We start from the raw sequence: 26501 nt of genomic DNA, 5'->3' as shown, positions 1-26501 counted from the left end.
AGACTGGAGAGATTATATTGACACAGCACATCATGTACCGTGCAATCAAATGATTTGTTTCGATGCCTCAACCACTGGTCAACCTCAACCGCAATCGCGCAACGTGTAACAGCCATCGGAAATTGGTCCCAGTTACAGTTACTTTTACATTTAAATACCATGGAATTGCTCGCTGCACTCTATGATCTTGAAACATTTGCATCTCACCTACTTATTAAGAATAGACTTATAAAGAAAAGGGGTAGTATACAGCACACAAATTTAAATAATATTGCTCGAGAGTTATGGACTTGGTGTGGTTGGGTGTGAAAACGTGGTCACATATTTCGAATCTCGTCAATCAAATATAGACACTTACTATGAATTTAGCAGACTACGCATTTACAGAAATTACATTACCTTTTGGTATTCCAGAATTCGTCTTATTTGCAAGTACATTTACTATTCAAAATCACCAATGTTCTACGAATGCATATTGGGAGTTAGACCCTATTTCCGAAATTATTGATACTTTCACATTTAATGTAACTCTAAAGTTTTATACAAAACAAAAAAGAATGGCGCTAAGGGCATAGTAGTAGTACCATTCTGACCTACTACCGTGGTACCTATTTTGGTCAAAGCTCCTCGTTTCAAAAGTCATACGTTTGAACCTAACAAAAATCTGTTGTGTTCGCCCTTCAGAGTTGATCATCCTCTCCATGCGGATTGAACCCTGATGGTCGGCAACTTATCAGGCAATCGCTGTTGAGGCGGGGCGCACCTACTAATTCTCTGGATATGTTAATGACATCTTTCTCACATAGTACATACTAATATTATACATTATACTTCAGTTCTAAAATCATGGTTGTAATTCAAATTCAGCTCATTTATTGGAATACTCAACGGACAAATTCAATTATTCTGGTGTTAGTTACAGTACAGTACTCTCAATGGTTACCGTTTGACTTTATTTATACTGTTATATCAGGATATTACTATGACTGTATCAAAAGTTTTCTGAAAAGCGTGTTTCGCCTCAGACCGCCTAAATATGACTCCTATTTAGGTCATATTTATGACACTACTTGGTATAAAATTATCATTTCCCTAAAAAAAAAAAAAAAAAATTACAGTTAAGTGTATAACTCTTCTAGTTCTGGTTTCTGCACAGATAATGAATACTTCGAGTTTATCTAATAATATTATTACTAATAATATTTCATTGTATCCAGACTTACATTGTATCCAGACTTATACTTATTGTATCCAAATTAAAGTAGGTAGATGAAATTGATGAAAACATTTAAACCGGTCTCGATTAATTTTCTCAACCATTTATTATTGTACCTATTACCGTACTTTATGGACAACCTTGTACTATACCCAGCCTCGACACTTAAATCTTACATTGATAGTGCAAGAAAGGATTTTTTCCTGGCGGCTTGGTGACTGGAATTGAACCGCCACCGGTGCAGACAGAGAAGATGGTGAATTGTCTGCACGTGGAAAAGAGGTTGTCCGGCTTGCAGAAATTTATATCAGTTACCGTTCCTTGTGTGAAATTAGAAAATGTAAATAAAACAGCTCCCTCTCAATTGACACAATTTATTTTTTATCTCGTATGCTCGTATAAAGTTAACAATTACGATATTATAATAACTACTGTAATAGTGCCAATCTCAAGGGATTCAGGGTCGTTAATTAGGTTCGGTTTGGTGAATATTATTGCCACTACAAATTTCTTAAAACTCAGCCTAAATATTAAAAGACTCTACTAGTTAAGATAACTGCGCGATGTCAGGTCGGAAAGACTCCTACTTGAAGGATGGAAAAGTGGGTACCTTGGAAGCCATGCGGTTATAAACCGTTACCCTGAACGTTCCTCTCTTCTTCCGGGGTCCAACGGGTCTCGCACACTTTTAGGTTACAAGCAGCGTCCTCCACGGCCTCAAGCGCGCAGTGCCAGATGAAGCTCTTGCATCTCTTTGACAGGTAAGCGTTCAAACTCTTGCAGAGACAGAGGTTTGATGACAAGGAGGAAATGCGAAGAGATCAGCAGTTCAGAAAGGAGTAATAATTATAGAAATCAATATGAAATATTGAAATATCTAAAATATCTATAAAAATAGTGTAAAATATGAAATTTATGAAATCTATGAAATACCGCATGAAAACTGTTCGCTAATTTAAGCTTCACTCGCAGTTTTCAGCAACCCACCCTCATCCGAATAGGATTTAGGGAATCTCTCATGTGTGTTATTTTTATTTATTCATCAAGAAATTATCGTGGATGCATTTTGCACCACCCGATTTGAAATAAAAGGAATTACATTCCCGAAAATAATCAAATTGCGGTTGCGCACGATCGACAAATTCCTAAGTCTTTTGACAGCTCCACTGACAGCCGCTCTGTCATAGACATCGCGATACGTTTCGTTTCGCCGTTTGAAAAAGTAAATACTGTACTAATAAAACCATGATGAAAACAATTTCCAGAACACTGAAAATATTCTATTTGAAAAATAGAATAATCAATATAAAAACACTAGGAAATGTTTCATCAAAATATATTTCAATTAACTGAGCAAAAAGCGCCATCTATTGCAAATTAATTCTAAATCACGCCAATAGGTGTCGCTAGTGGTATCCAAAATCAGAATATCGAGAAGAAATACTAATTTGTGAAAAAACAGCAAAACTGCAACGCTACAATAGGACTATTGGTATACGCACAGATGATAATCTTTTTGTCAGTTACCAAAAACCACTCAAAAAGTGGTAACTCAGTGGAACTTCAAATTTGATAATATCGATTTTTATAGCGCTCATAATACCCGCCATTCGGGCTACGTCTGCGCCCACCGGGCTGGCGTTAATTTAATAATCATAATAAATAATTTAAAATTTGTAAGTCATTCGTAAGGCTTGCAAGCTGGTGGACCGAATCTTGTCAAGTAGGCATTTCTTAAATATTAGACTATAAACTTACTGAATTTAACTTTTTGTGTGATTGTGATTTTGCTAACTGTTCGTTTCAAAACCATCATTAATTATTACGAAAGTAAACAATGTTTTGTTTATTTACTAAAATACCTTGAACAAGTTAACAGTTTCTACGGTTGTAATTTTTTCGATGCTCTAAACATCTGCATGTAAAACGTAATCATCTTCGGGAGAGATACGAAGTATAATTAAGAATCAAACGAACTTACCTGTGATGTTTGATATCTAATTATACGAGTGTCTTGACCGAAGATGATTACAGTCCCACCTCACCCGAGAATAATTACCCTTAACCGATCGAAAAAATTTGCTCTAAAATAATGACAAGAAATATGGCGGACCGCGGAATGTACTACGGTGCTGAGGAGTCAAAACACGTACTTTATTATATTTAAAACTTATATTTTTAAATAAATATTCTCTAAAAGTGTGATAAGGACGGCATCATCCCAGGTACTGCTGCATGTAAAACGTAATCATCTTCGGTCAAGACACTCGTATAATTAGATATCAAACATCACAGGTAAGTTCGTTTGATTCTTAATTATTTGGTGTAATTTATTAAGAGTTTTATGTTTCGATTAATTTGAATTCAGCATTAGATTGGGTGTAGGATTTTTATGATTGTAAATGGATAGCACAAATTATACATAGGAAACAAGTTGTTGGTACCTTATTTTGTGTATAAAAATATACCTAAGTAAACAAATCCATATCTACTTCGGTGAATGAAGTTATACACTTTCACTTTCATCTTATTTTGAGGACCATCTTCGTGTGGCTCATCCAGATTTCATCTTTTGGTTCTAAAATGCAAGTTTTCCTTGGATTTCCATTACTTAATGGTTATTTAAACGATAAAGCTTTTAAGCTTAAGACTTGATTGTTATATTTTTTTTAAGTAGATGGCGATGATTTATTTGCCTATAACATACAACACATCTCGGAGGGGGTCGTCTCAGTTTTGTGCTCTTATTCATATTCATCACACTCTCATTAGCCACCGGGAGGATTCGAACCTGTAACTGCTTTCGTTGTAGTTCTTTCCAGTAAATTAAGAAACGGGCCAAGCGATGTTTTGCCCTGAGTTAGAGTACGAATTCAATGCATAAGAGGCTGATAGAGCATAAGATTTGGTAATACGGGCCTTGTATCGTTGATTAGCATCGTGACCAATCGTGATTATGCACAAAGCGGTCATAAACGCGGAGTTTAGCGCTTTTTACGACCATGACGTCATTCATGTTCGTGTGAATACGAGATCAATCAGAATTAAACGATTAATTTTTCATTTTTGAACTTTTGAAGGTCATTAAAGCTCTCCGTATTTAGTATTAAAGTCGACGAATGAATGTTGTTAATGACAACGTTTTGCCAAACAAAAACGACCGTTTATCTTTTATTTGACTTTCGCACCTTCTTTTGTCCCGGCCGTTTTCTTTTGTAAGTTTCAGTCATCGCACGACATCCTCAAAACCGCGATGACAGATCCAACGTGCGCACTCATTAAATCATCATTCGGAATGGCCACTGAAAAATTAATAGTTTTATTTCTGTTCCGAATTACACGATCTGTGGCGAGCAACCAACCAGCAACGCTGTGGCGTAGAGCTGTCTGTAGAGTCGCCGTCAGTCCGGGAGCGCGCCTCGATGTGGGTGCACGCGTCTCCTCCGCCGTTGCGAACGACTCGCGAGTGTGTATAACGAACGAAACAAATAAGTCCCAACTGTGTGTGAACATGAAGTGTTTAGTTTTGGTTCTGGTGGTGGCGTGTGTGGGAGCCGACGCCGCGGCCACCTGCAGCTTCTCCCAGGACTTCTTCCTGAGGCACAACGTCTCAGCTGACGAGAGCAGTGAACCAGGTGCGAAAACAGTGAACTGCCATGAGCTGAAGATCTTAATAATGTTAATACACAATATAAATAAACATTTCTAGAGTTAATTCGTTGGAAGCATAAGTAGAGCCGGTTGCTGCAGCTGCAACTCAATCAAACCAAACCTGTCATTATCTTGAGACTTGAGAACTGTAGATAAAGTCTTAATTATATCAGAGCTGTAAGACCTTGAAAGTTTGAAGAGCATGTAAGGGTACTTACAGAGACTTAAAGCAAGCGACATTTCTCCATTAAAAGTTTTCTTCGGCACTTGCCGTGCTTAACAAGTAGGATTATACTCGAAGATATTTTTTAACAGTTAAAAATGCGGTCAATATTTATACAGTGTGATAGTATTTTTAGTTGGAACTGTATTTCCGAGATATCAATCGGCTGCAATGAGCCTGTTGTGCCGTGACACACCGCATACTTCGGCCGCAGCTGTCAACGCGTCAAAGGACCAATTGACTCGATAGTGCACTGCTGCATATATGCACTCTATGTTGATAGTGGAGACTGCAGCTAAACCACAGGCGGGATCGCTTTGAGAAATATTCTCTGATATAGAGCTCAATACTTAATTTGAATATTTCGATATAGACTCTTTAGTCACTAGATCTCTATCAACTGGAACTCGACTGACAACGATAAATGAATGATGGTGTGGCAGTTTGAGGCTCTCATAATCATGGATCAAAAGGGTGATGCTCAATTAAACAATCATTAATTAACGTGTAGGCGTCTATAGCAATGTCGATACCGTTAGCGAAATCTGTATGGTATTATCAAGGAAAAAGTTTGGCTTATAAGCAATACGAAGGGGAAACAGTATGGATAACTTATTGTTACCATAAATAACAGTTAAGCCATTATATTCCGTTCTCCTTCCGTAAGCACAGCTATCCTCATTATTAGTAATGCTGCGTCATAGCGATTTTCGCAAGTCAAGTCGGTGGATGGGTATTAACCGGAAAATATACTAGTTTCTCGAAATATGATCGTAATGTAAAAGACAGTGAATGTTTTGAAGAACTCCTGAAGTCGTACATTCACATTATAGGATGTTCAAAATATGTAGATAAAATGTTTCAGCAATATGGATTCCGACTTAAATTTATACCAGTAGTATCAATCCAGCGGGTTTTTAAATGTTCTCACTTATGAGGTTTTCCAAAGCTTATACGTTTCTTTCATTCTGAAATACGAAATCGGAAATAGGTAATTGACTTTATGTACCTACCTGCTTAGTTATGTATTCTGTCGCGTGGACTTCGTACCAATTGTCTGTGAGACGTGGCCGCATTATCAGTGCCTCCACGCCGAGGAGTTCTGCAGAGGTGTCGGGTGTCAGCGCACGCGCCGCTCGTGGCTCCGGTGTCGTCCTTCATCACGCCTGGCCGAACAATACTTCCAGCCATTACCACTGACTACTTATGAATGAACATGCTATGAATGGGGAATAAAGTGATCTATTAAGGCCCGATTCGAAAAAACTTTTATCCGAGAATAACTCCTAGTATAACTGGCACATTGACAGTTTCAGTATGGGAAATATGTCAAAATGTCGAATAACTAAAATTAAGACTAGGCGCAGACCACCGATTTTTAGTTGGCCGATAGTTGAGCCCGATTTTAATTTGTATGAAGAATCGGCCAAATCAAACGGTATAATGTGCGCACTTCCATACATGCCCATACTGATCAACTGCCCGACTAAGTAAACTATCGGCCGACGAAAAATCGATAGTCTGCGCCTAGTAATCCACCCTAAATAGGCTAATGAAAGTTCGCTAAATACTTGATTTATTTTGATTAGAATATGGTCACATTTTTATGCTAAAGACGATTCGTATTCGTATATAAAGCTTTGGGTCAAGTTCAGATCTCGACGCTTCTTTATAAACTCTTCGCACTTGATAACCCGGCTATCATTCGAAAATAGAATAACAGAATGTTTACGCCGTTTTTACTGTCATTATTAGGTACTTACTTATCTTGCAGTTTCTATACAAGGTGCCCGCTTTCCAATAAGTTCCCCGGAGCCTGAACATTACAGATTCAATGTGAGCGCCTTTTACCTTTCAACCTGCCTCGTCCCCTTAATAGCCATAATAAATCATTCCCATTGGTGTATTTCATCGAATATTTTCCCTCTCAACAGATATTGTATATCAAAAGCAAATACAGCCTGAATGATATTCATAAATACAATCTATTAAAGTTTATTTGAATATTGTCATTAAATACAGCCATTAATTTCTAAAATACACCGTTGACGTCTCACTTACAGAAGATAAATACTGTTGTAACATTCAATCGAATTCCGATGTCGCGTTCAATTAATCACGTATAGAAAAAAAATGAGTTTGTGAACTTTACCGAATGTGGAAAAGAATGTTTGTCTTTGATAAAGTTGTTTGACCTTTGTCGTTTAGATTCTTTGATAGGATATTGTGTTGTTGCCGGGCGTTGCAGTAAAGTCAGCTGTTTGGGCGCGACGCGACACCGGCCCTGAACTCGGCCCGTGGACGGAACAACGACGCTCCTGTAATCAGACCCGCTCCGGCTGACACGTCACTCACATCAGCGCGCATAAAGAAATCCGCAGTCGATCGACATTTATTTGCCGCATCGGCGAAATCAAACGAAAACTCCCTTTCATGTTCTGATAATGGGGGCATGCGACGATTTTTGAATATTGAACGCTCGTATCGGTTCCGATCCACGCCATCGTAAAAGCTACTTAGGGGAAAGTCACGAAAAATTACGTGTCTGAGATGGAACCGCTAGAGGGGTGCGGGGGAGGGGGAGGCGGGTGAATGGCGGCGGGTAGGCTTTGTTGCTTGTGCTGGCATTCCTCGCCTGGGAACCGGGACCGGCGTCCCGCGCCCGCGCCGCGCCCCGTGCATTCCTGCCCTCTCTCACTTTCATTGTTCCCGTCGGCGCGGGAGGTCGCCGTTCCATACAAATAATGGAACCAGTCGCTTCAGTGGGGAGGACTCGCTGGCGCACTCTAATAAACACGCCCGACTTGTCCATAAATGACATTTACTGATATGCCTTTTTAATTTTCGGGCCGGACGCTCCTTATTAGGAGACTCGGGAAAGTTTTCGAGCGCTACACTTTGGGTGCATTCGATTTTATGTGGACGCTAATAGTACGACAGTTAACGGTTGTGTTGGCCAACGTTGGGGCGATGCACCTGCGCGCGCGCACGGCTAATGAAATCATCCCCCAATAACAACAATAGACATGACCATTATTATTGTAATTTATCAGAGGGTCCTGGCAGCGATAGCGGTCGCTGCGCCGAATTTTGATTCATTTCGGATGCCAGGAATGCCATTGTGCCGCCGACTCTACCTGCGCCGGCGCAGGTAGGGCTGCACTCGTTTTGTTTATACGTTTTGACAAACGTTAGTTAGTTGCGAAGTGTTATTATCAACAGGGGTGGCACTCTATTGTTTACGTTATCGCCAACAGTTAACACTTACTTTTTATAGCCTTGAAGCGAAACTTGGACATTTCGAGTTGAGCCGTACTGATTGTATTGTGTGTAACTTTTGAAAAGCATTAAAGACGAAATTTCCGTTAAATCTTGTCCGAGATCCCATGAATTACTCATGAAAGAGCTTTAATGGTTCTTCAGAAGATTCAGATTTTATCGTTTCACTTCGACAAAAGTTACTGCGAAATAATTTACTGTTCCAAGTTTCTTTCAAAGTGTACTAAAAACAGTTTGTTTTTGCCTTTTTGCGTCCACTTCTCCCTTTTAAGTGTATAGTTACGACTCAATTTGCTTAATCTCTATGCTCATTGCATAACAATGCCTATCTTCGACGCATCTACTGGTTCCAATTCTGTTATTATCATATTATATAGGGGTCGGATCATTTGCCGTAACAAAAACATGGATTTCCCTAATGGCCTTATTACGTCGAATAAATAATAGGTATGTTAAACGTAAATTATAACGGAAGTCGTCTAATAGTGGTCTAAAGCGTTTCCTGCTCAGGGAGGCTTATTGTTATTCATAGAGAGGTTATTTATTTTTCTCGGTTATAATGCTAACGGCCTATAATGGCCCATGGCCTAATTGAAAGCCTTATCAGCGGAGACGTGCCCGGGCCCGGCCGAGGCAGATTGTATCGCTAATTCCGATGAGCACGTGTTCCGAATGTTTGACATTTAAGCTTTTAACCAACGATTATGAGCGTTTAATTAATTTTATCGTTCGGCGTGAGATAAAGATTCATTAGGACCTCGGTGATATTTGACATGTATTTGAATAAACTGCGCCAAACGAGTTTGATATTAAAGCGACCGCAGTAAAGTTTGCAGTATGTTACCTAGATTTCAAAATCGTTAACGTTCTCGCGAAATGCGTGATTTATCCGAAAACTGATATAATTTATTAACCGGCATATTCTTCACAGTTTTACCTACAAATTTTAAAAGAATTACGATTAACGATAGTAAGTTAGTGTAAACTAAAACTAACTAAATGATAACATTAAAAATTATCTCTCAAACCCGGTCATTCTTGTATTGCAAAAGGTCAGATTTGAACCGTTAAGTTAAATTTGACAGTATATTTTATAAATACTAAACTTCAGTAGATAGATATAAATCCATGGCCGTACTTTTGTTGCATAACCCCGACTCCGATCGGGCGAAAGACCAAACTACTTACAATTTCTAGCTTGTCCTACAAATCACAGGGGGCAATTAAAGGGTGTGATAAGTATCACCTCAACGTCTATTGTTTGCCGGACATTAGGCGAGATTAAGCGCCGCCTAATTGTGTATTTGTGTGCTAATTAGTAGCCGGCCGATTGCTCAACACACACAAACATGCATAGAATGGGTAGGCATTGACTTGATCGTTATTTGTTTGTCTTTTCGGCTCTTTTTTGTTTTTTCTGTAAAGGTAAACATCAGGTAAAAGACACATCTACAATTTTCTTTGGCGTATTATTCAAGGGCTGATTTTTAATCGTCGGATAACTTTTAACTGAAAAATAATAGGATATTGACAGTTTCAGTTTGGAAAATATGTCAAAATACCAAGTCTTCAGTTTTAAGATATCTGACGATTGAAAAATCAGCCCTAAATCTATGACCCAATGGTAGAGCGAATGCAATTATTGCAGGTGGTCTTGGGTTCTCCACTCAAAAATTTCAATGTAATAAGTATTCGAAAGTTTTAGCGTGATTGTGAAAGGTAAAAACTGAATTGGATGCGCAGATTTGAAAGGAAATTCTTGCGATTTTTCCCTGTTCACTCATAGTAATAGTCAATTTTGAGACCGCATTGCGAAAATCGATTTTTGTGGTGACTAAAGTCTATTCTAATATGTAGTCTTTACCTACAATCAAAGTTCTTAAAATCAGTGCGGTATCCTTAGCATAATAGACTACTCCGACTTCATGATAGATTGTATTGAACTAGATTTTAAATAACGTTTCTAAAGTTAAATGTCATCATATCATGTTGGTTATATTAAGTACCTATTACAGACGAAAGTGCAAGGATTAGGCGTAAGCTTATAGCGGTAAATTAACCTCACAATCACGACAATCGACAGTCGAATTGTGTAAATCCGTACAAGTTAGTAGTTTCTGGATTGGTGTCCGGTACAAAATTAATTAGTGCTAGATAATGCAGCGTGCTAATTATTGCGGCCCTATCTGTGCCCGGGTTATCGGGCACTGCCCTGTACACAGTTGAGGTAGGCAAGGGTTAATTTGTTGTTTACAATGGAAGGTTAAGGATTGATTTCCTCAGCAGTTTCTAGAATTTATAAAATCAAAATCAAAATCAAAATTATTTATTCAGTTTAGACCACAAGTGGCACTTATGAACGTCAATAGAAAATAATAAAAAAAGAAAAGGTAGCCCTTATGGGGCACTTTACATGTCTCCTTATCTTTTGGGCCCTACCAGCGCTTCGAGACAAACATATGGCAAGTGCTGAGAAGAAACGCCGGAACAAACTCACTATAGTACTTAGGCACGAGGTACTTGTTTCATAATAATGTCTTGCCTAAATAAATGCACTGCCCTGTCTTACATAGTTGAGGTAGGCAATAGGTTAATTTGTTTTACAATGGAAGGTTAAGGATTGATTTGCTCAATAGTTTCTAGAATTTGTATGTAAGTACCTACAAGGTAGGTACTAGTTTCATCATGAATTTCATTTCAAACATATTTAGAGCACAGGACAGAACATTGCTGAATTAACTGAAATTAAATTGAGTTTTGAATTTTCGTAACACCTGAAAGGCCCTGTAACTGATTGAGAAATTTTACTATAAAAACTTGAATAAAATTAGTATAATAATATCATCATTATTCATTATTTAAACGACAGTGTACTGGATTTTATAATCTACAGGCTAAATGAGATTTCGTGTCCATTGACAGTAGGTCCTACTTATAGTAATCGATTGGTTTCCAAACTTGTTTAATTTTGATTGAACAAGATAATATAACAAAATTAAATGTTCTTAAGCTAGTCAGCTCAGTATTTTGTTTGCGCCAGAGTGAGATAGAAAGAGCTTTTATTGGGCAAGAGTAAATGTTTCTCGAATATTACCAATTCTAATGCTGCAGAATCTGATTATACGGAATTCAGCGGATTTCATTTGGCCCTAGCCTCCTAGTTAATTGCGTTTCGGGACCGGCTCCGGCTACGTGTTGGTACACGATTCGATTCGAATCGAATTTCACTTAGCTATAGCTAATGTTGTTTTAAGTTGGGACGTTTTCCTCTACAGTCCTGTACCTCTAGTAGGAAAAACTTTCGAGTTCGTTTCGTTGCGTATTCAAAGTGTCATCGAAAAATTTTGTATGAAAAATTAAACAGCGCCCCCTAGGGCGGCTATAATATAGGGGGCGCTGTTTAATTTTTCATACAAAATTTTTCGATGACACTTTGAATACGCAACGAAACGAACTCGAAAGTTTTTCCTACTAGAGGTACTGGTACGCGTCAGTGAATTTTGACGTAGGTTAGCATAATTTTGACTTCTATTTTAGCCGTAGTCGGTTGATGGGAAAGCTTTCTAATAATAAATACAGGGTGTTGATTGAACTGAATTCTGAAATATACGAAATAAGAAATGAAATTAAATATAGGATAGGTAAATGAAAAGTCACAATTTCAATTTCTTTAAAATTGAAATGAAAGGCATAATTACAAGAAACATGTTCCCTTGACTTTCTATTGGGGTCTTAATAAAAGATAGACATTTTAACCAAAAGTTTATTTATAGTAGTTATGCTCTTGGTATAAATCCCATCAATATTCAAACAGGTACCATATATCTAAGGCCACTCCTTCAGACTAGACTAGCGTCGTCAGCCGAAACCAGAAACATTACTGCACTAAATCGATTCATGCGCAAAGGTTAACAACCAGTATGGCGTTTGCCCCTCGAACTCTACCGGCCTTTACTAAGAATTTCAGCGACATTAGTTAGTCTTTATTGGATTAACCTACGGGTTGTTTTTGAACAACATGCGTGATTCGATCGCCACACCTGAGGGACTTCTTTTTCGGAGGGCTTATTATGTAAAATGCGACCGCGATCGGAGTTACATTAGCCTTATTTGCGAAGATTCTCATTTTGGTGAAATATGCTGATAACAGAGCATATTGAATATTAATGATATTATCGAATATTTTTTTGACTAATGAAAAACGATTAAAAGGAAATTGGTACAATTTGCATCACTATTGTTTTATATTTTCTAGACCCATATAAATTAAGACTTCTTAAAAAACCATCCATAATGATAAATTTACATACATAGTTAATTTATCAAATGGGCTGGGAGGGCAGCTAGCTAGTTCCGCTTTTAAAATGCGTGTGTGGGATATCCGAGTCTCAATGGCTATCAAGCCAGATGGCGATTGCACGCGATCTCTTTCCGTAACACAATTCCGGGAGAGTGTAACTGATCCGGGAAGCCCCGGGCGGGATGTGGCAGGTCAATGCGGCCACCTGTTCACGCCTGTCACGCTATGACACACCCGATTTACGCGTCCCTGTGTAATTTGGGATGCCCTGTTTTGTTGTTGACAGACAAGTTTTTATATCTCTAATTTTAATGACTGTTTGAGATTCAAAATTATCTATTTTGAGAATAATTATGTGTTACTGATGCATAGTAAAAATAATGAAATAACTCTCGCAAGGAACTTCTGTGTAGTAAGTACCTAATCCTCTTTACCTTTAATTTTAGTTAGGTATTTAAAATTATCTATTTACAGTGATGTTTACCTTAGTTCAAGATATCTAGTTCATTCATAGTGCGATAGTCAGGTGTTTGACCACAATGGACATTGGACAATCACACCTGTTAACGCAGAATGTGGTCCAGGGTTGTACTAGTAGTACGTCAGAAATTATTAAGTGTTAGCTGACTAATTTATTGTCTGTACACATAAGCAAACTGACAACGGAGTAAGAGAATCCTTTTTCACTTTAAAGTGCGGAGAACCCTTAAAAGGCGGTCTCTTGTGCCCATTGACAGGACCGGTTTTTTGTATAAAATAAGTTTGTTAAACATTTGTCAAAAATCAAGATCATTACTGTAGGATGTTCATGATTTGATTTAAAGCATACGTATTTCAAATCGTACCAATGCAACGTCACACTACACTCAAGCTAACTAACGCCCGCTGAAACAGGGCTCTATGTGGGTTTTAATTACTATTACTTAGCTAGCGAACTGAAGGGTCCCCGAGGGAGCGTGCTCTATCTTCGCAGGTGACACCTCTAATTACCCTCGGACTGGGAGCGGGGACTCATCTCACAAGATTAACAACGATAAACATACTGTTGTAAGTTTTAACTAGTAGTTCCGGCTATGTCTGCCCAGTGGAGAGCTTTGTTTTTAGATCTGTAAGTCTAGATATTAGCACGTCACTACCTTGTTTATTATAATCTTGGCATGTATTTAAATGATCTTTTTAAATTAGCAAAAACGGCAAATAAAAAAATCTAAATGGTCATCTATTTTAATGATTGATCCTCTTTCTTTGAGACATAAAATAAATAAAATCGATCGATATTTTAACCTCTTTTGAACTACGCAAAAAAAATTTGAGATGTAAAAATTATATCTGATCGTTACTTGTTGGTCCTCAAAAATAAAAGAAATGAGCACCAAATATTCAATATTGTGATACTTTTTTAAATAATTCGATTTGTATAAATTATTTTTTGTCTATATCAAATAATCTTCAAAATAATTATGTTATGGTACTTATTTTTATTAAGTTGTAGTCAAAGGATGGAAACTATTTAAAGGCACTTGATGTTCAAAGATTTTTTTTTATTAAAAAAGCATACTTAACACGTTCACACTGCGTTATCGGGTCGAATTGACCTTAGGTGGTGGATGCGTTGGTGCCGGATGGATATATTCGGTCTTTTCAATAGTACGAAAGATAAATATTGTTTTGCAATTGTTTCGTCAAACACAGTAAATATTTGGAAAAAAAAACTTATCAGGTCCTTACGACCCGATGTCGCACTAAAAGTAAACAAATATCGTTTAGTGCTTTTATCGTGTCTAATCGACCCGTTGATAGATGACTTTGGTCACTGATCACGGTCGAGATCGGTATACTAAGAGAAAATCAACCTTGCGATTTGAAAAAAATAAAGAGGTAAAAATTATGATGTCGGGTTCAGGGATGTCAGAAGTAAGAAATTATTTTACATAGCGCCTCTAGTACCAAACTAAGCAAAGCTTATAATTTAAACAAACATGGCAATGTACCATTCTGCTTGCTTATTGGCCGCTAAGCCCTTGGCCAACTCAGTAACCAATGTCGGACGATTGTCACTCAACCACAAAGTACCGCGTAAATTAAAAGATATTTTTTAATTAAAAATATTAACCAATAATATTTTTTGTTAGATCAAATATATTTTAAAGTTAAGTTATACATAGATCGAAATGTATTTATTAGGTGATCAATATTAAAAGGCAAACTTGATATAAAAATCATCAAATTAACAAAATTAAAGATCAATAACTAAAAAAGAGGATCAAATATTATTTTTGTTTACCAAATATTAAAAGAGTATGTTAAACATAAATATTATGTTACCTTTAATGAAGATCATTCATAATTTATCCGTAGATCAACTAATATAGACCCAATAATTAATATAAGGATAAAATATAATAAAAAACATCATTTATTTTTAAAAGTGCACATACAAAAAAGATCAATTAGTTTTTAGAGGATCAAATAATATTGTCCCATTTTGTATATCCATTCTTTTACGATACACCATACAAGAATGCGTGATAAATTCAGAGAACTGCTCCTGAATCAAAATGTACCTACTACTGCTAGTTCTATTTATTTATATTAACCGGCAGACAGTGGTGACTGAGTTTGTTGCGGCGCTTCTTCTTAGCCCATGCCAAATGTTGGTGTCGAAGCGCTGCGCTGGTAGGGTAAAAAGATTATGGAGCCATGTAGGTAGAGGCTCCTTAAGAGCAAAATATTTGACGACTTGTAAGTACTTTTATTAGTCTATACAAATAAATACATTTTGAGTTTGACTTTGACTATATAAAGATTGACAATTTGTGCGGCTCTACCTTACTCAAGGAATGTTAAATCGCTTTTTACTTTTTAGATATAGTTAATACTGGGTTACCATTATCTATATGACCAGTTACCACTATCATTCATTCTTCTCCCAAGAGAGTTCACCTACACTTATTTAATACCTAAGTAGAGACGTTATTGATGAAAAAGTACCAGGATTATAAACCATGCACCCAGAAGTTATTGTAAATGTAAACCTATTACAGTTTAAACACCGGTAAATCCATTCTAATTTGGATTGTCTGTTAAACAATACTGCCTGGGTGCGTTGTTTCGTGGTTCTCGGAAAATAAACAATATTTTTAGCAAAATATGCAAATAAACATTTGTAGATTCTGACGTATATTTCATTGTTTGCTCAACAATTCTTTTTACCTGTGTTCTGCGCGCCAGGTGCAAAAAACCGATGCGAATTTACACCCTATTGTTATAGTGTTAAGAGTAAAATTTTATTACTCCTGCAACTGTGTATAGTATGACTAATGTTAGGTGTGCAAAAAACTCGCTTCCTTTTGCTTTCCCATTTTTGTTAGCGTAGTTCTAAAGATAACTTATAGCCCGCGCGTTAAAAGGTGCTTTGCGAGCTAAGATCTTAATCCTTTAGCATTTAGAACTTTTTATTTTATTGTTTTTTGTTGCAAAGCACGGTAAGTATCGTTTTCTCAACTTATTTTTTATTTTTAGGAAGAAGGAACTGATGGTATTAAACAAAAATCAATACTGTTGTACACGCTCAATTTAGGTAATTCTTTATTACATACTTGACTTATTGAAGGTCATAAATTCAATATTGAAAAGCAGTTTGTTAAAATAATGACGTAGTTAATATACAGTAAAGAGATTCATTCATAAAAAATGCAATAACTTGCATATCTTATGCGGATATTTTGATCATACTTAATTAGGTACAGGAAAACAGTTAATTACTTGAAGGTGTGCTTATCTTCAGACCATAGAGTCAATAACGAATCGAGGAGAGGTTATCGATAATATAAAGAGGTCTTTCTACTAATTAACTACCTTTGAAATATTTCCCAAGTCTGACTGATAAGGTGTTATTGCTGTCAGTGTATATTGCCTTCAATAAGTATGTTATTTTCTACCTCTTTCATTCATGACAGGTTTCTAGATTGAGTAAATAAAGATTGTGTAGAAATCGAAACCTGACTGATTTTGTTTATTTTTTATTTTAAACCAATTCCGTGACTATTAATAGGGTAAGACAAGATAATTTTATATCTATAAAGTGTATGTATTTACAAAAAAGTATTTAAGTATGTTTATGTCCTATATCTAGTATCCATAGTACAAGCTTTGTTTGCTTAGTTTGGGACTAGAGGAGTGTAAAATATCCAAAGATATTTATTTTAATAATAAATTAATATGATACAATTTGTAAAACAAACGGAATTACTCTCACTAAGCTGAACTTAGCAATTTACGGTATCCCGGAAGAAAGATTCCATATCCACTTCAGTTCATTTGAATTGAAATTGCTAATGGCACTTAAAAGCCCCGTTCGAATGGAGACGACTCTACAAAAGGATGATTCTCTCACCGTACCAGGGAGTCTTTCATACTTCGCTTTTGGTCTAGTGATGTGACACAGTAGTCATGGCAGCAAAATATTTGGAAGCCTTTATGGTTCAATTATTTCTGTTAAGCGTAGTTATGTAACATTTTTGGTACTATTTGGTACTAAGTATTCGTTAGTTTTTGAGGTCGGCTCTCCTCGTTTGCATAGTATGCATCAACTATATAATCAATCAACTATGATTTCCCAGTCAGTTATCCGGTGCCTAGGCTGACTGAAAAATGGGCTAAGTCAAAATTGATACCCGATAAGTACATCTCCTTAATATCTTTCACTGCTGATTCAAGCTTGAAAGCTTCAGTAAAGCTTGTGATTACTTATTTTCTAGTCGGGAATAGTTTATCCCATACATCGTTAATTTCAATTTTTTTACTATTGATATGTTTAGAAATCCACAAAATGGACCACGTAACGTTTTCCTCTAACTCTAATAGTGTCTTCGCTATTAATATTTCATATTTCTCAAAAACCGCGCACATCTCTAATCCGTTCGGATTCTTCCTAACGAGGCGGACTTCTTTCTAAGCGGCAGGAAGGGGCCTATTCCAGCCTCCGATACATTGAATTAATCTAATCAGCCGATAAATTGCCCCTTACGACGCCATGCGTCAGATCTGCGAATAAGCACTTTGTAAGTTGCAGCGTGCTTGTTCGAAAATGACTCGCCAAACCAAACAATGTAGTCAATGTGTGCTAAATTCAATTGAAGTCTAGAACCTATAGGGTTGGCCTTGGTAGTAATAAGGAATGGAGCATGCCACATTACAGCATATTTTTTTCAGTTTAAAGAAAAAAAAAGGTTTTACAGAACTAATGAAAACCTTAAAACACTATTAGTTTGGTTATTACTATAATATGTATATTTACACAGCCACTTATCAAATGTGAGTTCAAGTTTTATCATAAAATATGATGATTTCGTATAATTAAGAGCCTATCATATTTTAAAACATTTAAGTCATTTTGTTTACGTCTGTAAGCACTAGAAAAGATTAAAACCTAGCAACAAAAGAAGATCGAATGCCCAGTTTTGCCACGCTTGATCTATCCACTCTATCCAATTTAAATTGGTCTTGATTAGTTTAGGAATACTTCTGAGTAATATTCCACTGTGACGTGACTGCACAATGCCTATTAGTTGACACGGACAGATTTCCGACATGCTATGAGACGCGAGTCGGTGGCGTGTACTCCAATTTAGCACTTAAATCGGTCATTGTCTACAGACAGGCAAGATTGACTGCTGGATGCTGGGTGAATAACTGCTTTCTTTGATCCTCTACTATGTGTGGACATTCATTCCAATAATATACCTAACTATAAAGGCTGAATTATTAGAAGGTAAATGTTGACAAGGGAATCATTTGTCATTTTAGCAAAGTGAACATTCATCTTGGTGATAAATAAAGATAAATGTACTGTAAAGAAACCAGTGCAAACATATTTAAGACCTAATGTACACTGTGAAATGCAATAAAGAATTGAGTATTGAGACTATGCAGCACAGAAAAGAGAAGTCTAGCATAAATAAAAAAAGTTTCGAATAAGTACCAAGGGCATATAGAGCATACATACAGGAAGCTGGAAACATTAAATTTTCGGATAGATTCAGTTTATTCTGCAACCTTTTATTGGTACCGCTTAAAAGAGCTTGTAAAGCACTTTCAGGATTAGTAACCAGTTTTTCGATATTTTGTATAGTTTAGAAATAAATCGAGTGAAATCACCTTATCGTTTCCATCCTGTATATCATCACTCAGTGTTGGCGACATAGGCATTAAAGATCATTTGTATGACCTACTTTGCACTATGGTCTTGTAGCATGCAGTGCTTATTCTGTGCTGTAACTGAATCATATTTCTTTGATTTCCGCGTACGCGCACCCTAATCATCAAAAATTACCTCTCATCCTCACTTGGTCGTTACTCCGAGTCGAAAGAGCACTCCAATTTAGTACTTACATCATTCACTGTCTGGTGGCAGACAGACACGACTGACAGCTGATGTTACATTAAATATCCATGAGGTTATGAACCAAGATGGCTCTTGTGCTACCGGGGCGGTATTAAAGCTGTTCTTCAATCATCAGCTAGAGAAATTGTGTCACTACTGAGCGTATAAATAGTACACCAAATGATATCTTTAAAATAACTGAGTGTATTTTAGTCATTTACCTACATTCTTTCTTCCTTCCTTCCTTCTAAGGTAAGCAAAATCTATCATTTACCTACTCTAGGAAATGATAGATTTTGCTTGAGCTTTACGTAAATTTCCCAAGGAAGGCTTTCTAGATATTATGAGGCTTATTGATGAGGGTTCATTATCTCAATTTATAATTCTGGCAGAGCATTAAATCAATTCATTGTAAGTTTAATAGCATTGAACAGAAGACAAAGAGCCACCCGAAACGATTTAAAAAGTTTTCCAATTGATAAAACAAAAGCCCTAGTTATGATAACAATAGACGTTTAAAATGACGATTAACCGGAGTATATTCTTGTATTAATCTTGTAGTTAAATGGGCCGCACTTCCTTAATAGTAGTCTGCATCTAAGTACAGTCGAAAACGTCTATCATTTGGAACGTATTATCGTCAAATCGTGGCTCATTACCGTGATAAACAAACTGTACAGTAGTAAAGCTTTAAGCACTGACTGTACTACACCACTTGCTGCGGTACGTTAGTGCGCCGACAAAGGGGATTATTAGCCATAAATGTAGTGGCGATCCCCTTGGCAAATGTCACGGAGGGAATAAAGTGTATTCCACAGATAGTTAAACGCGGTTAGGCGCGTTTATTTTTCCGCTCCGTCGTTTCACAAAGGTCGCGGTTCGCGTCGCGCCCGTAAAGTATATTTAGAAGTTCCGGTGACGTCACTGTCCTTAAAGATTGTTTTAATAAATGACAGGCACAAATTTTCTTGTATGCAGTGTCTTATTAAAAAAATCATTTCATTATTGAGTTCGTATCGATTGGTCGAAATTTTATAAAAGTAATGTCTTACAATATTGGCTAAAAGAAACCACTCAATAAAATCGCATACATAGTAACATAACATCAGGAGAGTGGTGAATGAGAAAATTCTGCGTCGCAAAGTGTTCATGTTATTGTCTCTATCTAGAGATAACAAATTAAATTAGAATTAGTACAAGGTGCCTCAACTATACGTACACTTGTTATTGAAAAGAAAGCAATCAGTCTCTGATTGATTAAGTCTTCGCCAGCTAACGCTTTGACTTTGAGCACTCAAATCAAGTTACTATCTACGGAGTAAAAGTTAATAACCGTTCGCTCTACAGTGAAAAGTCGTATCTCATTCCCACGGGAACTAGAAAAACAGGAAAAGTCACTGATAATACGAGTATTTCTATTTGACTAAGCAAAAGGTCTTGTAGATTACGATATGTCACTAGTATTTTTTAAATAGACCAGTTAATAGATAGGTATATATTCCAGTTTGTAATTACAGAAGGCATTTATTAACATTCCAATTAAATATAGTAAAAAGGAATCTATGAAATAGAATAATGCCAATCTAACTAATGTTATAAATGCCAGATTGTGACACAAAAAGTACTAAAGTTATTTTGATGAAATTTGATTGCAGAGTAAGTTTAAGACCCAGGAAAAACATAGGAAAATTTTTGTTACCTTTGTTTTATCTTAAAGGAAGATAAAGTCTTTCTGAAGCAGATCGAAATTCATGCAACCGGAGCCGCGGGCAAAAGCTAGTAACAAAAGTAAAATTGAGTGTCTCGAGAACATAATTCAATTCCAAATGTATTGTTTGGGTGGCGACCGTCTGCCCCAGTTTACATTGTGATATCAATACCACATTATCATTATAATGACCAATTTCAAGACAGTGTCAGTATTGTCACCGATGCATACATGCATGCATGCTCGACGAATGTAGGCCGGGTCGCATGCCATGTAAAACAGAGCGTGACAGGAGCAGCTACTGCGAATTGTGGACTGTCACTCGATATACGATCCGTGGGCATATTTCGTTCCGGGCCAATACGTCTTGTCATTGATATGAATGCATTCCAAATTGAGTTCTGTAGTACTAGTTCGATCTCTTTGGAGACGTGAAATTTACTTTACTTTCTTGCAAACATGTATGGGTTTGTAATATAGGTACGAGTAGTTGTTACAATTCACGAAGGCGTGTGAGCTTTACATGTGTCATCATCATCATCATCATCTCAGCCATACGACGTCCACTGCTGAACATAGGCCTCGCCCAATGCTTTCCATGTTACCCGGTTGGTAGCGGCTTGCGTCCAGCGCTTTCCTGCTACCTTTATGATGTCGTCGGTCCACCTTGTGGGAGGACGTCTCACGCTGCGTTTTCCGGTACATGTGTGGTGACTCGCTACTGTTCGTTTTACAAAAGTTTTAACAGACATTACATTATCGTAATGTGCATACATGTACACGTACACACAAGTAAAGCTCACTTGCCTTCATGAGTTGCAAGAACTATACCTACATAAAATATAGAAAAGTATTTTTGATGCAAACCATTGACTTTGATAAAAGAAAACCAAATGCACCGTTTCGGCGCAAATTAAGCGGTGTTATCTCTAGGATCATCTCTACCTCTACTAGGCGCTGTTTAATATTCTAGGCTAAATCAAGATTTGAAGTTAATAACCTCTGATTGGATTAATTGTGGATTAATCTCCTTGTATTATCAGCAAGCTAAATCAATGGTACCTACTTAATATTGTCAATATTAATTTGCCTACGAACAGATGTAAATACCTCATTGTCTCAGACCTTAGTAGTCCTTAGTTAGCTAATGAAGCTATCAGTATTGCATGATGTAATCATATGTGTAGGTAAATGTCACCTTATCTGTAAATGTCACTTGAAGTACTCGTACTCCTGGTAATAACATACAATGAAAACTGCAAGTATTTAATATTTTAAACTATTATGTTGCATTTTTTTTACTATAAAATTATCACTTCACTTCTTCACTTCTACACTTCTGCCCGCGACCATGACTCGTGCAACCGAGCCGAAACGTCGGGAGGGTAAATATTTTATTTACCGTTAAAATAGATATTGTTGCAATAAATCCCGTGAAGTGATAATTGCAAGTATTTATTTCAAATAAATGGCATGTTTCCAACAAACTCGCATAGTTCAATACTTACCTACTCTTATTCATTTAGATTGGCCACTTTTGGTATAAAATAAAAAAAAAACAAAACATAGGAAAATAAAACATACTCGTACATACAAGTATCGATAAATCCATTATCTAGAGTTTGTGGGTTCTATTCTCACACCATAAAAACATTTATGTGCTTGAACTTTTGATTTATTTGCCGTTTATTAGTAGGCCGGTAGCACTCTGTAAATTATTTATTTAAAGGTTACATCGAGGTGTTAATTTGGATTTTTTTAATAGTTGCTCGAAGGTCATATTAAATTACACATCGAAGTTAACCTGAGTTAAAAATTATTACCGCTGAATCGACTACATCACTAACTAGGACAGAGTGTGCCTCTATATTTCAGTAGAGCCTGTCCTCCCAAGTGCGGTAGCCCGTCAGGCCTAAGCGATGACCACAGCCAAACCACAAGTATAGGACGTAACGTGCCCGGTGCGATGGGAATGCGTAATTCTTGTAGTGCGGCCCGCACGGAAATCTTGGAAGTGGTTCTGATGGGTCCACACGTTGGGAGTATCGACTTGGGACAGGACTTTCCCATTTCGGGGCTCTAATTTTTAAATAGAACGAGAGACTAGTAGAACTTTTGGAAAATTGGATAGATTAGCCGTGAGTAGATTGATCTAGTTTTATCGATAAAACATACTTAGTTATAAAATATTTTTCTTGTATGACGCTTCTTCAGTGCATGTCATTTAAAATGTACACAACTCAAGTCACTCAGTCAAGGTTATGAGAGATTATCTGTTACCAAAATAATTTGTCCAAAATATCTCCCACCATTTGGTGACCCTACCGATCGGGCATACCAGATAGTGTTCTCTAGTTAGTAAGTGCAAGCTGTCATGTTCGATATCAGCTATGAATATGCAGCGCCACTCGGAACTGCTCTGCTAATGTCATTGTTTCTTTCCAGGTACGTTTTGCACTTCTATTTGAAAATGGCGGCATTGTCAAGTAAGTTTTTGTGACACTAATTTTGAATATAAGTGAATCATAAGAAGTAGTGTATCAGTTCATACTGATTAACCACCCGACTAAACTATCGGACAATTAAAAAGTCCGCAGACTGCGGGGTATCTTAAAAATGTGGCAGGATTTTATAACAGAGTAAGCAAGTTAATACTTCCCACATTTGGGCATAGGCCTTATCCCAACTGTGGAGTGGCTCAAGCCATACACTACCATGAGCCCGGTACGGATTTGTGTTAATATGAATAAATTAAATTAACTATGCTAATGACTGGATTAGTACCGATTCAGTATTCGCAAAACAATAAACATTGATGTTAAGACAAAAATAATATTCTTTAACGATGTCATTAAAACAAAATAAAGTCGATAACGATCTGGATATCCTAAGTTTAGAATGTCGGTAGAAGTAAGCGTAATAAAATCTTCATATTTATGATTGTATAAACTTTATACCGTCTATCTATTTGAATATACATAATTTGCGAACTATAATAGCTTTAGAGATAATCTTAGTCGCAATCAGGAACGGGTATTAGATTTCTTATTAGCTATTTTATGGGTATTGAATGTGAACTTTGCTCCGGTTTAGATATTTCTGCAATTCCGTTCTCATTTGATGTTGAAAGTCGGCTCGTTTTATAGTACCTATACGAGTAATTTTATGTATATTAATTAAAGATAGGGGCGACCGAGGAGAGACCTGTAACAGAGGTGGGTTGTAACAAAGGCAAGTTCTCAAGCTTAGTTTGTTTATCAAGCTAGCAACTTCGCAAATTCGTTGCTCTTTCACAGTTTGCGTGAAATCGTCAGCTCGCAAACTGTCAGACAACTCACCTATGTTCCAACTTTCCTACGTCTCCCCTTGAGTAGACTGTATTATGAACAAGTCATATCCTAAGCTCCGTTAATATCTTGAAGTATCGTTCTATCACTGCATTAAGTCGCCACCAAAGTCTAGGTGCTAAAAAGCTGAACTCTGTTTATCGAGGCCCTGGGTTCGTCAATTCTCAAACATATTTGTTAGGAAAGGTCAGTTTGGTTAGGATACGCTGGCTTAATAAACCCGACTGTCCGGAAAGAAATCGATTCCAAGCTTCGTTAAGCCGTGGGTCGGTGCAATTGAGCCATTTTCGACGTGTGTGACAGCTCGAAAAGTGTAACACTAGGGTTGTGACTGTACCTATGTGTATTTATTTTTATAAATTACGAGAAATGTAGATACGGGTTTGAAGTATGAACTAAACTCAACATCAAATAAACCGCACCTTCCGCGACGCGAACTTTAAAGATTTTCTTCTGACACAATCATGGTACCCCAACAATATTGGTGTTATTTGAAAGCTCAATAAATATCCTTAAAGAAAAATACATTTCATTTCTAAATAAATTATTAACATATACCATAAACCTTGGGGGAGGCCTTTGTCCAGCAGTGGACGTCATTTGGCTGAAACGAACGAACGAACCATAAATGTGACTTGAAAATAGACCTCACTTTGGGCTCACCTCTGGGATCAATTAGACCAATTTTTATAGTTATAAAACCAAATAAAGATCTCACGTGTCCTCTTTAACAGATGGATACCGATTAATCCCAACTTAACAGTTTTATAGTCATAAAAAATTGCTATAGCTTAACTACCAATTTTTTGAAGAAGTGACTCTGGATCCTTGTAAAGACACATTTTTGGGGTAAAAACCTTTCCTTTAATGAAATGAAGTTTAAAACTAGGCTTTCAAATGGTACCAATGTTGGTGGGAAGTGGGGATGCATACGTTTGATAAGTGCTTGTCGCGGGAGGTGCGATTTATTTGATGCCGAGTGTATGAATTTGCATCATGCTTTTGCCTACGACGTGTCGAACTCTGTGAAAAATTGACAATACTCGCCGAGGGTAGGTGTGTATTCGTTGTCCAATTTTTCTATTTAGCTGTAAAAAGAAAATTGAAGAAGAAGATTACTTCCACACTGTACCCAGTACCTACCTACCGCTGTACTGGCTTGAATATGTTTGTTTTCTACGCTAATAACATCTTGCCAGAGGACTGTGACTGAATAGGATAATAACGGAATCTTAAACCTAACGTTACTTCTAGAAACTGACCGAATATGGAATAGGAGAATCTTAAACCACGGGTTATTTCGGAAGGTTCATTAATTTTTTAATCGCTAGCCAAGCGCGAACGCTCAAAGTTGGCACACTCGGCTTACTCGTCGTTTTGCAGAAGCGGATGTGTCATTTTTCGGAGCGCCGCTTGTAAGCCGTGCACGGTTTTAGCTTTTTTAAGCCTTTTTCGGCCGGTACTAACTGAAGTTTTGTCCGCTTTTCTGGACGGAACGGATCCGGTAAAAGCTTTAAAGTATGTAGCTCTTGTTGACGTTTCTTCGAATCGTGAGTTAAATGTTGGACAGTTTTCTGTGTAACATTGTTAAAAACTTGCTAGATAACAAATTCAAAGACGCTGTGGTGTCGATTTCGCAAGCTGGCATAGATGTCATATTCTTAATTTAGCTAGGTAGGTTATCAAATTAGCTATCTATTTCGAAACGTAAGCGTTTTCCTGCACTGAAGATAGAGAGGCCTGAAGTTAGTGGATTGACGCAAGCCTCGGGGTCGTTCGTTTATCATTCAAACTAGCGCAACTTTAATCTAGTTGGTTTTATTTGCTGTTGCATTAAAGATAAGGATCGCTGATTTTCTGTCAAACACTAGAAGAGACGCTAGCTTTCACTTCATCCACGTCATCTTTATTTATTTTATTTATTATTATTTTATTAGTTGAACAATGTTTCCGCAGCTTTTAATTATTGTACTTAACATGTCGATCTTTGTATTTTTTTTCTCTATGACTAACTTAACTTTTTTCTATTTGTGTTTTGATGCCAGCCAGTAGTTAGGCGGGTCTATGTTATTGGTGACGATGACGTAATATTTATTCCTTTGCCCTTTTCTACAAAAAAAAAGTATAAAACAGTCGCGCTATTCGAGATCTGTGTCAAGCTCGAGCTACAATGCTAATGAAGCGCCACAGATGTCGCTGGCAGGAAAGAAAAAAACAGATGGTTGGTTGATATCGGTGGCTGTCAACATCATATTTAGGACAAACAAACGAGTATTTAGTTTAAATATTTAAAGGCAGGCTACTTAAACTCGGATTTGGACTAATTTTTGAAGTAAAGGCTAAAAAATATATATATTTTCCCGCCTTAAACGCAATGCCGCTTACATAATCT

The 26501-nt window shown here is 37.0% G+C and overlaps 1 protein-coding gene across 1 annotated transcript in view; it reads left to right on the top strand.

Annotated features, from left to right (window-relative positions):
- The first annotated feature begins 4601 nt into the window (after positions 1–4601).
- LOC135084309 (division abnormally delayed protein) overlaps positions 4602–26501 on the top strand; it is a 144738-nt gene continuing 122838 nt past the window's right edge. The window contains exon 1 of the mRNA XM_063979114.1: positions 4602–4851. Within this exon, the coding sequence (XP_063835184.1) occupies positions 4728–4851 (124 nt within the window). The 5' untranslated portion in view covers positions 4602–4727. The remainder of the gene's footprint in view (positions 4852–26501) is intronic.

This window comes from Ostrinia nubilalis, chromosome 2, assembly GCF_963855985.1.
Source record: "Ostrinia nubilalis chromosome 2, ilOstNubi1.1, whole genome shotgun sequence".
Lineage (NCBI taxonomy): Eukaryota > Metazoa > Arthropoda > Insecta > Lepidoptera > Crambidae > Ostrinia > Ostrinia nubilalis.
Note: the sequence above shows the minus strand (reverse complement) of the source record. Positions and strands in the feature narration are given on the sequence as shown.